The sequence below is a fragment of the Chinchilla lanigera genome, unplaced genomic scaffold (genome assembly GCF_000276665.1).
Source record: "Chinchilla lanigera isolate Chin_1 unplaced genomic scaffold, ChiLan1.0 scaffold00017, whole genome shotgun sequence".
NCBI lineage: Eukaryota > Metazoa > Chordata > Mammalia > Rodentia > Chinchillidae > Chinchilla > Chinchilla lanigera.
This window is the reverse complement of record NW_004955418.1, coordinates 23,129,013-23,144,815: the sequence shown is the minus strand read 5'-3', so window position 1 is coordinate 23,144,815 and position 15,803 is coordinate 23,129,013. Positions and strand designations below refer to the sequence as shown.

Sequence of the window (15,803 nt, the reverse complement as noted above, 5' to 3'; positions counted from 1 at the left end):
ACGGAGCAACTGCTGACACAGAAGAGATGAGTGAGCGACAGTTTCAGTGATTGGGGTCCAGAGCGTAAACACAGGAACTAGGTCCTAACAAACAGAACACTTCTTCTACAGGCAAAACTTAAAATACTACACAAAAATAAAGGAGAGAAGTTGTACGGGTCACTAGAGCTGTGGGCTGGGTAGTGTGAAGATACAAGTGGCGGGCCCTGTGATTAGAGGCTTATAGCAGGCAGGCACAGGTCTGAAGGAAGTTTTCCGCTTGAACAGCAGCCTGAATGTGGCCTACAGCAACACTGCCAGACAGCGTAGAGCACTCACCTAAGGCCGGCGGTCGTGGTTCAAGGACAAACCTAGAAGTATGTCTGCACAGTTCTCTTTAACACGCGTCGGTGCTGCATACATAGTTTGCTCTGTGCTCTAGGATGCCCGTTTACTATACTCTGTATTCTGCTCTCAATGTTTAGTCTTTTCCTTGATGTTACTTGATACATCTATTTCAGCAAAATGACCAGTTTTTGCAATGGCTGCACTATGCCTTTCTAATATGAGTTTGGTAGACAGGTATATTTATTAGATTTAGAGTCCCTGTAGTTTTTAATAATGACTACAAAAACACAATTAGAGAAAAAAGTTATATTAATATATTAAACAAAAAGAACATGGTGTATAATTGCACATATATATGTCAAAAAAAACATGATGTAAAATTATAACCAAAAGGGGAAAACATGAACGGAAAATATGAGAAAGAAATACAACAAAATATACTAATGGGATTATCTTTTGGAAATATAGCCCATCACCTCTTATTTTACTTTATTGTCAGTTTGCAGTCTTTATCTGCATTGTAGACATGTGCTGGTTTTGAAATGGGAAAAAATAAACCTAAAAAAATAAAAGCATTGATGGATCTTAATAAAACACTGAGCTGCTTCCTTTTAAATTAAATACACTGATTTCATTGTATCTTACGTCATGTACCTTAGCTACTCCATGGCTTCTTTTCTCAGATTCAGTTCACAATGTCAGTAGCATCTCAGATCATGAAGTTAATCTGGTACTGTACTTCACTAAATTACTGCAATAATTTTTAATGATCATTTATTTCTGTGTAAACCATTCACACAAAATAGTATCAGACCATTACATACTTTTGTCCTGGAAAAAGTAACAACATATAGAAGGCACTGACCTAGAGTTTAACATTTTAAGCAGCAATGTCATTTACAGAAAACCCCTTTAGAAATCTTAAATGGAGGGGCTGGGGATTTAGCTCAGCGGCACAGTGCCTGCCTGGCAAGCGCAAGGTTGTGAGTTCGGTTCCCGAAAAAAAAAAGAAATCTTAAATGGAAATCTGAACGTGACCTAATACACAAAAGGATAATACTGACAGAACAAGCTAAAAGCAGCTTTTATATACAAACAATCATAGAAAACTCTCTCAGGATATGTAGCACAGGCCACAGTTATGAGTCGAATGTTTGGATCGCCCCAAATTCTTACGTTGAAACCCAATCCTAATGTGATGATTTTCGGAGGCAGGGCCTTTGTGAGGTAATTATGTTATAAAAGTGGAACCTTCATAAATGGGCTCAGGATCCTTTTAAAAAGAGGCAGAAAATTGGCTTGCTCTCCTCCATGTGAGGATAAACAAGCAGTTGTAGAGAAATATCATGTTATCCCACTAACATGAAATATTTATGTATCAGTTAAAAATAAATTCACTTTTAAAAAAGTACACAACCCTGGAAGAGGCATCTCATCAAGAGTAGATCAAATCTGCACCTTGATCGCAGATTTCCAGCCTCCAGAGCTATGAGAAATCAATTTCCTTTCTGTTCTTTACAGCTACTCCGCTGATGCTCTGACAGCGGCCTGAATGGACTAATAAAGTAGTAACTAAACACAATTATAGTTTCTATTCTCCCTATATTTTGACAAGTGGGCAGAGGTAAGGAATCAAACAAGAGAGAAAAAACAAACACTGCTTAAAACCTAGTCAATCTTTTAGCACAAGTAGCTGAAATATTATCTGTTTTATGGAAACATTCTGCTTTTACTTATTATGCATCTTAACAGAGTACCATGAACATTCTGGAACTGTCAGTTTAAGAGGCTAAGGCAAGGAGGGCAAGGACTCAAGCATTGCATAAGAGTAGTAGCTGAAGGTTTAAATCTTTCCCTTAGGTTGCAGGTCCCACCTACTGTGCATTTGAATAGTAGGATTCTCTCACCAAAGGGAACTTGCAGGTTGGTGGGTCAGGCAACATGCAACCAGAACAGGCAAAAAGGATCAGAGGGATTTCATATGAAGGAGTTAGAACATCCTCTCTATCCAATACGGGACAAGACAAATTTGGCCAAAATATACTTCTGATGAGGAACATATAAAAGGGAATTGTAGATCAAAAGGAGAAAGATTATGGAGATACAGGGGCAGAGAACAATGCATAAAGTTTGACCGAACCATTTAGGAAATCAGAAAGCAAGGAAAAAAGCAATAGCCTGTTCCTCATGCAGAACCATTATTCAAATGTACAAAGAATGTTACCTATCACTTACCTCTTCGTGAAATGAGGGGCCCAGCAAACTTCAAAACAAAAAGTAACTTTAAGTACAATAGAAAGTAAAAAAGACTTTGACTGCTAATCAGTATGTTAGACATCAGAAAGAACACCTAGGTTTTAGGAGAAACTCCCAGAACACGTGTTCCTTATGTGAGGACAAGTACTTCACACTAAACATACAGAAAAAATAACTTCTTGGGATTTTTCTTCCCCTTGATGAGGGAGGGAGAAACACTGTGAAAGCATCAGACTCCTCATAGTTGAGTTTTTCTAGGTCAGTAAGACACTTTACGGATTATGGGTCAAAGAGATGTTACTACTCAAGCTCTTGTTAAAGTAGGAATCCCTTCAACAAGTCTGATAATCATAAAAAGGAGGGTAGAAAAATGAGAACTAATAACATTTGCTATAGTATAAGTTGAGTATCTCTTATGTGAAATGCTTGGGGCCAGATGAGTTTCAGGGTTCAGATTTTGGAATATTTGCATATACATAATGAGATATCTTGGGGATGGAAGCCAAGTCTTATTACAACATTCATTAATGTTTCATACATGCATAGCCTGAAGGTAATCTTACACTATATTTTTAATGCACCTGATTTTTGACTGTGACCTGACACATGAGGTCAGGTGGACAATTTTCCAATTATAGCATCATATCAATGCCCTAAAATTAGGATTTTGGATTTTTGGATTAAGGATATTCAATCTATATTAAAAACAAAAACTAAAAATATACAATACAAAGTATTTTTAATTTAGAAACGTGGAATAAGTTTAATTTCAAATGGTAAAGAAAGAGGTATAGATTGGGCAATTGATAACATTTCTTGAACTCTAATTCATACTTATTACATTTCTGGTAATCAAAATCAATGCTGATGTAATTTTGAATTTAATTAGAATAAAAGCTGGATAAGTAGCCACTGAGTAGCTTTAGGAACATACTAAGTGAAATCATACACTAACTATAATCCACAGGACATATTCAAAAAGGAAAAGTATAGCTCGGAAAAATGGTAGAAAAAAGATAATAATTTTAAAAAAGTACTCTGTAAACTGCCAACAAAAGTGACAATGGTTGCAAAAAAGTTTTACTTGTCTCCTCTATCAAATTTAAAATGCTGTTCAAACATGACAGTTCCAGGACAAGTTGTAGAGTAGATGAGCCGCCATAAATCAAATAAACACGGTCGTCTCCCCCTTTATCTTCAAGGGATAAGTTCTTCGACATCTCTTCCCTGTGGATGTCTGAAACTTCAAACAGTACCTATATATACTATGCTTTTTCTTAGATACACACACTTACTGATAAAGTTTACTTTATAAATTGGACAGAGTAAGAGATTAACAACATTAGCAATAAAACAAAAAAGTATAGGAAAGTACTATAACAAGAGTTATGTTAATGTGTTCTCTCTCAAATACCTTATTGTGCTGTACTCACCCTTCTTGGGATGAAGGGAGAAAGCACAATGGCTACAGGATGAGCTCAAATGATGGGAATGATGCAGGAATGTAATATACGAGGCAAGGCTACTTCAATACGCTACCACAGAAATAGTTCTGATAACCCTACCTAACTTCTCAGCTACCTGGACAGCTGTCTGAGCTGCCACTAATTCCCCATTTGACCCTGATTCTCGTCTGAAGAAAGTAAGGGAGAAAATATTTTAGACACTGATATTTTGGAGGTCATAATACAACTCAATGCATCTCCTCTCCTAGAGAGTATGGGTTCAAGTGAGATGCCAGATTTCAAAAAAATTCTGTAAGTGTAGTATTTTATACAATTATAAAGGTGGTATTAATGGTATTAAACCAGGTTAAGGTCTATACAGTATTTTTAAAAACAAGTAGAACATACAATTAAGAAAAGCAATATCAACAGCACAATTCCTTTAAGCATGTTATACACTCTCAATTATGTCCTCAGCCTTCTCTCTTTTTTTAATTGCTCAGATGATTTAAAATGTAAACTGTTATTTATAATCAATACTATTTTTACATGAGCAACTGGGAAGGGATTTTAGGCTTTTCAAAATTAAAAGAGTATCATTTCCTATCACATAGGATGAAAGAGTAAAATCCATGATCTTACTCAACTGAGTTAGTTGGTAGCACGCAGCAAGTTGGCTTTCATGACTTTGAAACTTTAGGACTAACACTGAAAAACACAAAACAAAAACAACAAAAAAAAAAGAAAAACACAGAACAAAACTAAGGAAATGAAACTACAACAAAAACGTTGAATAGAATACTATATTTTGATATCCATGGAAACTTATTTGGCATTAAAGACAGCATTAATACAAAGGGTATCCATTTACATAAGCAAGTTAAGATCATACAGAAAATCAATTCTTTATGTAAGAAGCTTGATACTTTCTATAAAGATATATAGGACAGCTTTTAAAACTCTTGTGTATACTGATTTTTAATAGATTTCTACATATAAAAGATTTTCTCATAATATCAAAATCTCAAATCTCAGCTAGACATTAGATTTCCATTATTCTAGGCTAAATATTAAACACTGAAAATCAAAGTAAAAACAAAACCCTCTGCCACCCTTCAAATTATGTATGTATTTTTATGATACATTCCCATCAACAAACCAAAGCTTTTAAATATAATACATCATTCCAATATTAGCAAAGGTACTTTTTTTATTGCAGTAGTGGGGAATGAACCTGGGGCCTTTGCACTGAGCTGCATTCCCAGTCCTTTAAAATTTGTTTTATTCTGATATAGGGTTCTTGGCAAACTGCTACAATGCCCAGTCTGGGATTGAACCTCCTGCCTCACCCTCGCATAATGCTAAGATTACAGGTATGTGCCACCACTCCTGGCTAAAATAATCAGATTTCTGATCTCTAAACTTTTAGTGTTTTACTAGTGATTACAAGTTTTATAGAAACAAATGGAAAGCGTAACATGTAAGAACATCCAAATGTATATAGACTAAAACGGGACATGATTATAGTAAGCCCTCTACAGCCAAAAGATACTTAGAAGGGTTACTTGATCATAAGCATAGACTTTGGAAATGTGCAATCTTAGGAGAAAATATGCCACCTTAGTGATTTTAACATACTTTACAAACTTGGATTCCATTTACTTAGAATTAATTTGTACAGCTGATACATACCCTCTCATGACCTATGGAAAGTGGTTTTACTAAGCAAAATATGTAAGTAAGATTACATAGGGCATATTAAGCCTACACAGTAAAACTCTAGTTACACATGATTGATTTTCACTTATAAATTGGTGACACAGGCTTTCTTTTTTTCTTTTTTGTTTTTTTTTCCTGTACCGGGAACCGAACTCATGACCTCGCCCTTGTCAGGCAGGCGCTGTGCCACTGAGCTAAATCCCCAGCCCTACACAGGGTTTGGACTTCATCAAAACTTTAATCATTATTTATTTTACTAATAAAATATACACATGGTAAACGGCTATTCTTGTATTCATTATAACATATGTGTATACTGCAGTATTCAAAAAAATTTTAATGAAGTCAATATTTTTCTATACTTTAACATTAATACAAAAAAGCATAAAGAACACAGAACATGAATAATTAAAAATGGAAAATAAATTCTCTAAAGGAAATTTAAGCTTTGGGGATGGAATGCCCCTGAATTAAAGGATTATTCATACTTCTGTACATGAGCTCACAAACAGGAAAGTTACCCATTATATTCTAACTTCAAAAGGTCTGAAAAGAAAATGGACATATAAAACAGTAACCGAATTTGGATATTTATCGGAAATGAACAATTGAAGTAGTCATGGTACCAAGTTTATCACTTACCTTTCATAATTACACAGGATTGTGACATGTATTTCTGTGTGCAGAATTTTTTTTTGCTTTTGCCTAACTACCTACATTCCTTCTATTTAAGTTCTTCGATTTTATTATTTTAATTGTACATATTTCAACAAGGCAACCTGGATCTTTTGTGGAAGGAGTACGAAGAGTAGCGAATTTACAGTACAATTGATAAAATCCTACAACATAAATTTATCTCTTCCTTATTAAATAGTTTAAAATTCTTTGCAATAAAACAAAGTACCCCCAACTCTCATAACAAACTGAATTAAGTCATACTTTGAGTTATTCTTCTCCAAAAAATACACTTTGGTTTCTAATTTTCTCACCTTCTCATTGGCCAACTTTTTAAAGATAATTACAAAACTATACGGTATTCTCAATGGTCAGCCACTCAACAGACAGATGAAAGCACAGGGAGGTGGGATAAGGGAACCAGAATCTCATTCCTGGCTCTATCAGCTTGATGCTCCACAGATAAACTAATATGTTAAATAACAGAAATGAGAAAGTAGATTTTCTCTTAACTTTCCTTTGTTATCCTTTTAAAAACAGGAATTAGCACTTCTAGGAATTTAATTAGCCTCAGAAACTAGAGATCAAAAATGCCAGCCCCAGTCAGCCTATCCTTGCCTTACCTGCCATTACAGAGTAGCCACCGAGCAAGAGAATAGTGAGGTATAATCTTCTGCATGACACTGGCCATCACCATGGTAACGACCAGCTGTATACCTATCACACCCTGTGTAAAAACACAAATAAATTTAACAATGAATAAATCTGGATTTGGCAACACCGCTGGAAAACATTTTGTACATTTGAAAAATTACACTTTAAGAAAACATGAGTTTCCTATTAAAATGCTTCATTATTCTGGCATTTAGGTATTCAAGCCTACATACTTAGTTTAAACTTAAAACACTAGCTTGGTAAGCTTTAAAAGTAGTATGTGTATATTTCAATTCTTGGCTGACAGTAAATGCTTAAAGAGCATTAACTATACAAGAATGATTGCAGAACTGACCTAAATGTTAACAGAAAAGAAACTGAACTCAGGCTGTTATGACCTGCTTCCAGTGGGTTAGACTTCAACAATGTCCAGCAATGCTTTTAGTTTTGTTTTGTCAGTCCCTCCGCTATCAATTAGCTGTGTAACGTTGGTTAAGTTTTTGAAACATCCTGTACCTTGGGTTTCCCTTCTATTAAACAGAGTTAATAATTCAACCTACATCATCAAAATGTGGCTAGGAACTGTGCTCAGTACAGATGGACTAAGTACATGTTAGTATTATTTATCACTGTCATAGTATCACTACTACTAAGAGACAAATTTCTCTTATAATGTCAAGAATAAAGAAAGGTCTTTCAAAGTGAGGTATTAGTCTCCCAGAGGACAAAAGATTTTACACCAAGAAATGTTGAAAAGTCAGATTTTTGCATGAAAAAATATAAACAACGTCAGAAGACTAAGTGGGAAAAGGTATTTGTATCTCATATCACAAGTGGATAATTTACTTAATATTACAGACTTCTTAAAAATCAATTAGTAAAAGGCCAATTGCCTAGTTAAAAAAGAAAAAATATACAAATAGTTTAAAAAAGGAATTAAAATAGTTCTAAAACATAACTGTTTTAATGTCTACTAGTCCTGCTTCAACTATGCTTTTATTTGTGGCTATTTGAATCCCTTAAACTATATCAATTGGGTTAAGGTTCAGATCATTATGGTATTATCTTATATCAAAGGTAACGTTTTTCTTTCCCATTTCTTTCCATGTGAATTTACTATATCATTTTCTCTGAGTTTGTGATATAAGTTCTGCAGTCTCCATAAGATGAATGCCATTACAAAGAACTCTCTCAGGCACAATAAGGCTAAGAAATATAGCATGTACAACAGAAATTTCATCTATTTGTGATTACAGACTTAAAAAGCAAAAGATAACTTCTTTAGCTAGGAAAAGTTGTGTGGACAAAATGAAAGTCAACCTGGTCTCAAAAGAAGTGATATTCACAGAATTCTCAGTCATTTAGTGGAATCTCTCTCTGTCTTTCTCTTTCTCTCTCTGTCTCTCTCTCTATCTACATATATATATACACACACACATATTATACATTTCTGCTTCTTAATAGCAAATAGTTACATCTAATAAATGTCAGAGCTATTACATTTCAGAAAGACTGATACAAAAGATTTGACAGAATGTGATAAATTGGGGAAAGAGGCACATTTTGCCCAACTCTCCTCTTCCTTCAAATCATTAATATAGTGAGATACTACTAACATATTCACTACTAAACATGTAAAATATGGTGAGGCAAAAACAAACTACAAAACTCAGGGAACCAGAGTGACTACAATTAAGAACATCAAGTAGGTGTAGAATAATCCAGATCAGAAACAATGAAACTTTAAACTATGGTGGTACCTCTGGCACTCAGAAAAGATAGGCATTCTAGAGATACTGTTGAAGAACTCAGACACTGATCAAATATGGAGACAAAGGAAAAACTGAAGAGGTTTACCTTGAGAAAGGAAAATACCATACTATAGCTGGTACACATTCTTGGTGTTGTAGTTAAAGCATGACTAAAAAAAATGTTCACTGCAAAATTATTTATTCTGTTCCTTTATTTTACTATGTCACTTTCCTGTTTTTAAGCAAAATGTATAATGCACAGGTACAAATTTCCTATGACAAATGTGATCATTATGTCTATCTAAAATATACCAATAAACTTAATTAAAAAATAAAATATATACTTTACCAAAAGTTCACTTACACACTACGCTAAATAGGTATGTTATAAAATAAAATTCTTCCAACTGTCTAACAGAAATCAGTAAATCTTTCCCTGAATACATTCACTGTTAGGTAACTAGGTATGTGCTATTCCAAGAAAATATGTCACCTTAACTCTGCACAGGAATCTACACAATCTTTTGGAGAGATAATTTAAAAATTATGTGGAAAATATTTCACCACAGTTAATCCTCATCACATACACAGATGGAAAAATCTCTGAAATATATTTTTAAATGCCAGTTTGTTCAGAAGTATACTTTCAAAACAGCAATCTTTCTAGAAAATTATCAGTTTAATACATCATTAATACTGAACTTAGATCAACTTTTAAGACATTAGCATTGGCAAGCAATTGAAAACTTCAGTGTACATGCCAAGAATTAAAGTGTAAAGTACCTAATTAGTTAAGAGACACAATCATTTAAAATTTAAAAATAAACTATTCTAATGACCTGTTTTTATTGCCCAAGCTAGGATGTACTCATGTGTGTTTATATAAAAGCAGACTCTGACACATTTAAAAACTCAAATTTGCTCAACAGTTTTCATTACTTTTAATTAAAGGACAACACTTAAGTAAATTTAACCATAAACTCAAATATAAATTTCACAATGCAATGGGAAACCGTGAAAGTGAGCAGAGATGCAGTGAAGCTACAAAGCGTATCACGGTTGAAGTCTCACACACACAACCATATGGGTCATTGACTCAAGTGGCCTTAATGGTTTTATTAACGCTTCAAAACAATAACTTGACCAAAGAGATGGCTTCTGTCTGAATTCACTGCCCTTGGGTCTGATGTCTGGGTAACTAGAAGTAAGGAAAGTCATTTATGAAATAGCTCCTAAGCACCCAAGAAGGTGAGACATTGGGATAACTTAGTTTTCAACCTCTCCAAATCTATTAACCTGGGGCTATGAAGAGCAAGAAAAAGGTTTTTGCCTTTAGTGTCTACAAGAATGATCATTTCAATTTTGTCAGTAATGGTTTCCAAGTAGGTTTTTAAAAAAATTCTTACCAATGAAAATTAAAACAATACTCCAAGAAATAATATATACCAAAAAGCAATGGTTTAGCTTGCATGTCAATAAAGAAAATTTCAAAACTGAAATACAAACATACTACAACTTTAAAATTCCAACTTGGAATATTTTGTCATCCTCAGTGGAGCTGACATTTTTGTTGTTTCATTAAACTATCTCTCCACTGAAACAAAGCACACATTGTTTACCATAAGAAAGCACACTTGCATATAAGCCTGGGACTCAGACCATCCCAAATGGTCTCAATTATTTTCTCCCTGCATAAGTTAAAAGGAGAAAAAGAGAGTATTACCCAGAGTATTTCCTATTTTTGTTTTCTCAACTGTGTTCAGGTTTTAGATAACTAGACATGGTGCAATTGACTTCTTAGATGTGCTTAAATAATTTTTACTCCAAAGAAGATGTAAACTATGTTCTTACAAACCACAGTCAAGACTCAAAGTCAAGTTCTTACAACCCACTGTAAGATTCAAACAAATCATCTCCAAACAATCTACAAATGAAGAAAACAGGAACCAAATAACTGTATCATAAAATTGTCCAATATATGGAATCTAGGACTTAATTTCTAACTAAAGCCTATTAAGTGAATTTAGTGAACATCCACTGTACAATAAACAGCATGTGTGAGTCCTCAAAACAGTGGGAACTGGGACAAAGTACATAGTCTGCCCTCAATGACCAGCCAGCCCACTACATACTTAAACAGAACATTATATTACAAAGTGATGGAAGATAAGTCTATGATAATGCAGCAAAAGGAGACAAGTTACTGAGGGCAAAAGGCTGTTACAGGTCATCCTAGAAGGTAAAGCACGAGTAAAGACATGGTAGATTCCGTTTAGTGAATCACTAGTGCCATCAGCTTCACATGGAAAGACGGTAAGCCAAAACCTGATACTGATGGGCAAAACCTGAACCTCATGGGCAAAACTATCAGGTTTATTATGTAATCAAAGGCGACAGAAAATCCTTGAAAAACAATACGATCTAGTAAGTAGTTAAGAAATCACTCTGGATACCATGTGAAGAATGAATGAGGGCTAGCCCAGTAGCACAATGACAAATATGGACCAGAACTACAGGTAGGAAGTTGGGCTGTAGCTTGTCTTTTTTCAGTGACAAGAACTATGCACCAATATATATATTGGCAAATGATTTACTGTCTCAAACAATGTTTAAAAAATTATTGTACATACAAATTATGTCAATACAAACTGCATGCATAAATAGAAAAAGCACAGGAAATTTAACAAAACCATACAGTCTGCACAATATGCCCTGGTATCTTGCTGGCTGTTATCAGACAACTGGTACAAAAATTTTTGCTTTTCACTGACTGCTACATCCCAACAGTTAGAGGAACATCCTTTAGAACAGTTCAGGGAACATGGTACATAAAGGAGCACTTGATGGTAGTTGAATGACAGCATGGTGTTACTGCAAAATTTATGATCTGAGATGAATGCATAAGGCAATGCCATATATATTAAAATATTTGAGCATAAAATGACATAGTAAGATACATGCTACCAAAATTCAAAAATTGGACATGAAACTTTCATGGGGCTGATGAGACATAATATAGAAATTCAATTCATGGATAGAGAAATGAGTGGAAAGAAAACCAGGCTAAATGGCAGGCATAAACATAAGAGGCCTCGCTCAACCAAAGCTGACTTTAGTAAATGGCAGGGAACTGTGAGAAGTAAAATGAAGACCAAGTCTAGAACACTGGTAATCTTTAAAACCAAGAGGAAGAAGTATTTAGCTTACATGCTCAATGAACTTGAAGATCAACTTGGAAGACTTCTAAATAGGCAGGGACAAGTGATGAAATAATGAAAGTAACATTAAAAAAAAATCAAACATAGTAATATATTGGCTAATTAAAGAGAAAAATTTTAAAATCTAAGACAAAAACAAAAATAGTTGAAACTGGGAGAGCAAGCAAAGATAAACAGCACTTTACAAGAAAACCAATCAAACTTTGAGTGAATCTGAAGGATAACAACTGCAGAATAAAACTGAAGAATGTCTTAAAGGTTATTTCAAGATGTTTTAGTCTGGGTGATTAGTACAACACTACAGCCACTGACAGGAAAGTTGTAGACTGAAAGAAACTCAAGGAAGAGGGCTGATAAGCCTCTGACAGGCTTCCCAAGGAGAGCTCCTTGGCTGCTGAGCTTTACAGAACACAGAAAACATGCTGCTGCTGATGCAGAAAGATGATCAATCTTCGTGGGACAGACTGGCAATAATCGGGTTTCTAAGAGAAACATCACTTAATTTATAGTAAAATATAAACTACTAAGGAAATCAGATATTGAAGTTCAGTAAGTGTTCCATTCAATTACTGTCTTAACGATATACTAGATGCCTAATTAAAAGCAAGCTGTTTGATGAGTAGTGATATACAGCAGAAAGCAGCAAATATTACTTAAGGGTATTTCATTCATTCAGTGCTAAAGGAGGACAAAAACATACAATCCATAGGTACTTCTGTAGACAGTACAGTACTCTCAACCTCAAGTAGTTCTGGGTAAGAACCTTCAATTCTGGCTACTGATAACTGTTTGCCTACACTTTCAACTAATAAAACTATTCGTTGGATAAAACCTAACTAAAAATGACTGTTTTTTAATATGTAAATACACCAGGCAGCTATAATCTCATCTACAGCAGGTCTTGGAACCAACAGATATCGTAAGTTAAAGGTGAAAGAATGTTTTTTTCATCACGTGTTGACTTTTATCAAACTCTTAAAGTATTTCTTATCTCTTACCTTCACCTACAAATACAAACTGGTGAATGGTATGGAAGAGGTGAATGCCTAGTGTTATGGCAACATTCCAAGTTAAGAAAGTGATCAAATCTCTAAGGGAGGTTTGGAAAGGACTGGTTCACACAAAGACATCTGCATTAGTCTGACAAGGTTAAAAATATATCCCACTGTCTGAACAGGAAAGAAAGAAAAATTTAAGCAGATATATCTACCTGTACCAAGAGAAGAAATGACATGATCCAGAAATAATGACATATTCCACATGGCTAGACTTTGGTATGAGGTATACACAATGGACTTTTCTGCAAGTACTTGGAAGTAATTCCTAGTAGACACTAACCAAATGAAACACATTTTGAAAGGATAATTCTGACACTACAGTGGAGGGAAAAATGAGGCTAGGTATGGGGTGGGTGTGTGGCTCAGTGGCAGGCCATGGGTTTGATGTTTAGCTCTTCCCGTCTCCCTTAAAAAAAGGAGGGTTAAATAATAGGAAGTAAGGAGCTTAGATATTCACTGAAACAACCCACAAAATCATGAACCAGAAAGCAAAATAGCAAAATAAAAAATAGTTAATATTTTTCAAGAAAAAAAGGAATCAAGTATGAAAATAGTAATTATGCAAGGAAAATTTCAGTAAATAAGAATAAAACTCAGGTGATTATTATATAGAGATAAAATGGAAATAATGAATAGAATTGTTTCTTAGAGAAACTAGCAATAAGAGAAAAATCTGACAGTTTTTAGAATATGTATGATGTATGCACACGTGTGTGTGTGTGTGTGTGTGTGTGTGTGTATAAACTGTATACCCTTAAGTCAAAGGGGATAGAATCCATTTTATCACTTGAGAATCAGGAAGGGATAAAACCAAAAGCATTTATGAGGCCTTGTCTATGCTACTAAAAGGAAACACAAATAGGAAGGGAAATATATTAAATTTGAAAACTGAAGTCTTCATAGGCTAACATGAACTTTGCCAGGACAGTGGGAAAACCTGGTCAAGATTCCAGATGTTCTGTTTTCTGGTAAATATAGTCATTTTGGAAATCTCATTATGGATTATTTCAAAGTTCTAAGATCATCTATTGAGAAGGACAAGAACAGAGGAATTAAGCTAAAAATAGAAAGGGCAACTGAAAGTTGGGTGAAATTTTGACAAAAAAAGAAACAGGAATTAAGTTATAAGCAACTATGCATGGTCATAACTCAACAGCTTAGGCACAACATGAAAAAAACGAGTAATCTGGAATGAAGACTTCACAAAGGCCATAGGGAAAGGAAAATCCAAGATAAGCCATCAACGAAAAGTAACAAACAAAGCATAAAAGTGAGCAAAGTTTTGAGAGATGCTTTTAAGCATAAGCACACCAATGTCAGGATCTTTGAAGGCAGAGAAAAAAAGTCTACCTAAAATAAATACTAGGGTTAAAAATGTAGTCAATATGACTGAAAAGAAATCTAGAAATCTGAGGAAAAAGATCTGATGAGTTCATACATGGAATTAACTACAGATCCATGCTGAGTTTTTTAGATGGTTATTTCAATAGATACTTTTATAGTATTGAGTACTATTTCATCTTAATCTAATGAAAAACCGTTCACAGGATTTAATATATAATGCCAATGTCAATGCGGGTAAAAGCAGCATAAAACCACCATGAACAGACAAGAAGTCTTTCCCACAGCCAACTTTAGTATCCCAGGGTTGAATACATGAGCCATGCTGGCCTTTTACCTTGTTTTATAACTTAGCTTCAGTACTTGCAGGCAGTAGACTGGAGGGGAAAATTTTTAAAAAGGAGACCTATACTAAATATGAAATGATAATTACAGAAGGACTTAGCAGAAAAGCAGCTAAAGAATAAGAATAAAGAAGCTTACATTTAAAATAGATCCATTGATAGGTCATAGAAAATTACTGGTATGTAACTGTCTTGACCTACCAAATAGCAATTTCCTATAGTTCAAATAACTATAAATAACTATAACACTAAATAACTATAAATAACACTAAATAACTATATATAAAATATCAACAACTATGATCTGAGCTGAAGCAGATGGATTTTCAAACTTCATTGTTTATACAGAACAACCTTAGTTGGCCAATATCAACGTGTCATAGAAAAATGCATTTTTAATTTCCTTAAAGCAAAAAGAACAAGCATAAATTCTGTTGTTTTCTAATTCAGAACAACAACAAAAAAAGGCAAGAAACTTAGTGTATTTTAACCTAAGGCTGAAAAAGCATAAATTCTCAACAAAATGGCTACACACATTCTAAGTTTCTAAGATATAGTAGAATGCACGCATTTGACACAGCTGTATTCAAAAACAATAGTTTCAGACTTTCTGATGAAGATAACACAAAGTCATCAATTAGAATATTAGACTTAAAAATAAGAAAAGACTTTTTTTCAATTTAAGTTGATAAGGCAAATAGAAGACTAACAATAAATACTAGAGCAAGAATAGATATTTTTTCATAAGAATAGAGGTCATTCTAATATAATTCATAAGCCATTTTAACATGTTGAAATTAATAGTTGTTTATTTTAAAAGATAATTTTCAACAGCTATAGTGGGTTGAATAAATTATACAGCATCTCATATAAAGCAAGAGCATGGTCATTAAAATGTTAGGGAAGAATGAAATATTTTAAAAGATGCTAACAAGTCACTTCATCTCTAGCCAACACACACATAAATATTTTATTATGATGCTGGTAAGTAACAGATAAAAGGTTCAATGGAAGA

At 34.1% G+C, this 15,803-nt stretch overlaps 1 protein-coding gene across 1 annotated transcript in view; it reads right to left on the bottom strand.

Moving 5' to 3' along the window:
- Tmem161b (transmembrane protein 161B) overlaps positions 1-15,803 on the bottom strand; it is a 68,236-nt gene that overhangs the window by 40,582 nt on the left and 11,851 nt on the right. The window contains exon 2 of the mRNA XM_005382296.2: positions 7,046-7,149. Coding sequence (XP_005382353.1) covers positions 7,046-7,149 — 104 coding nt within the window. The remainder of the gene's footprint in view (positions 1-7,045; positions 7,150-15,803) is intronic.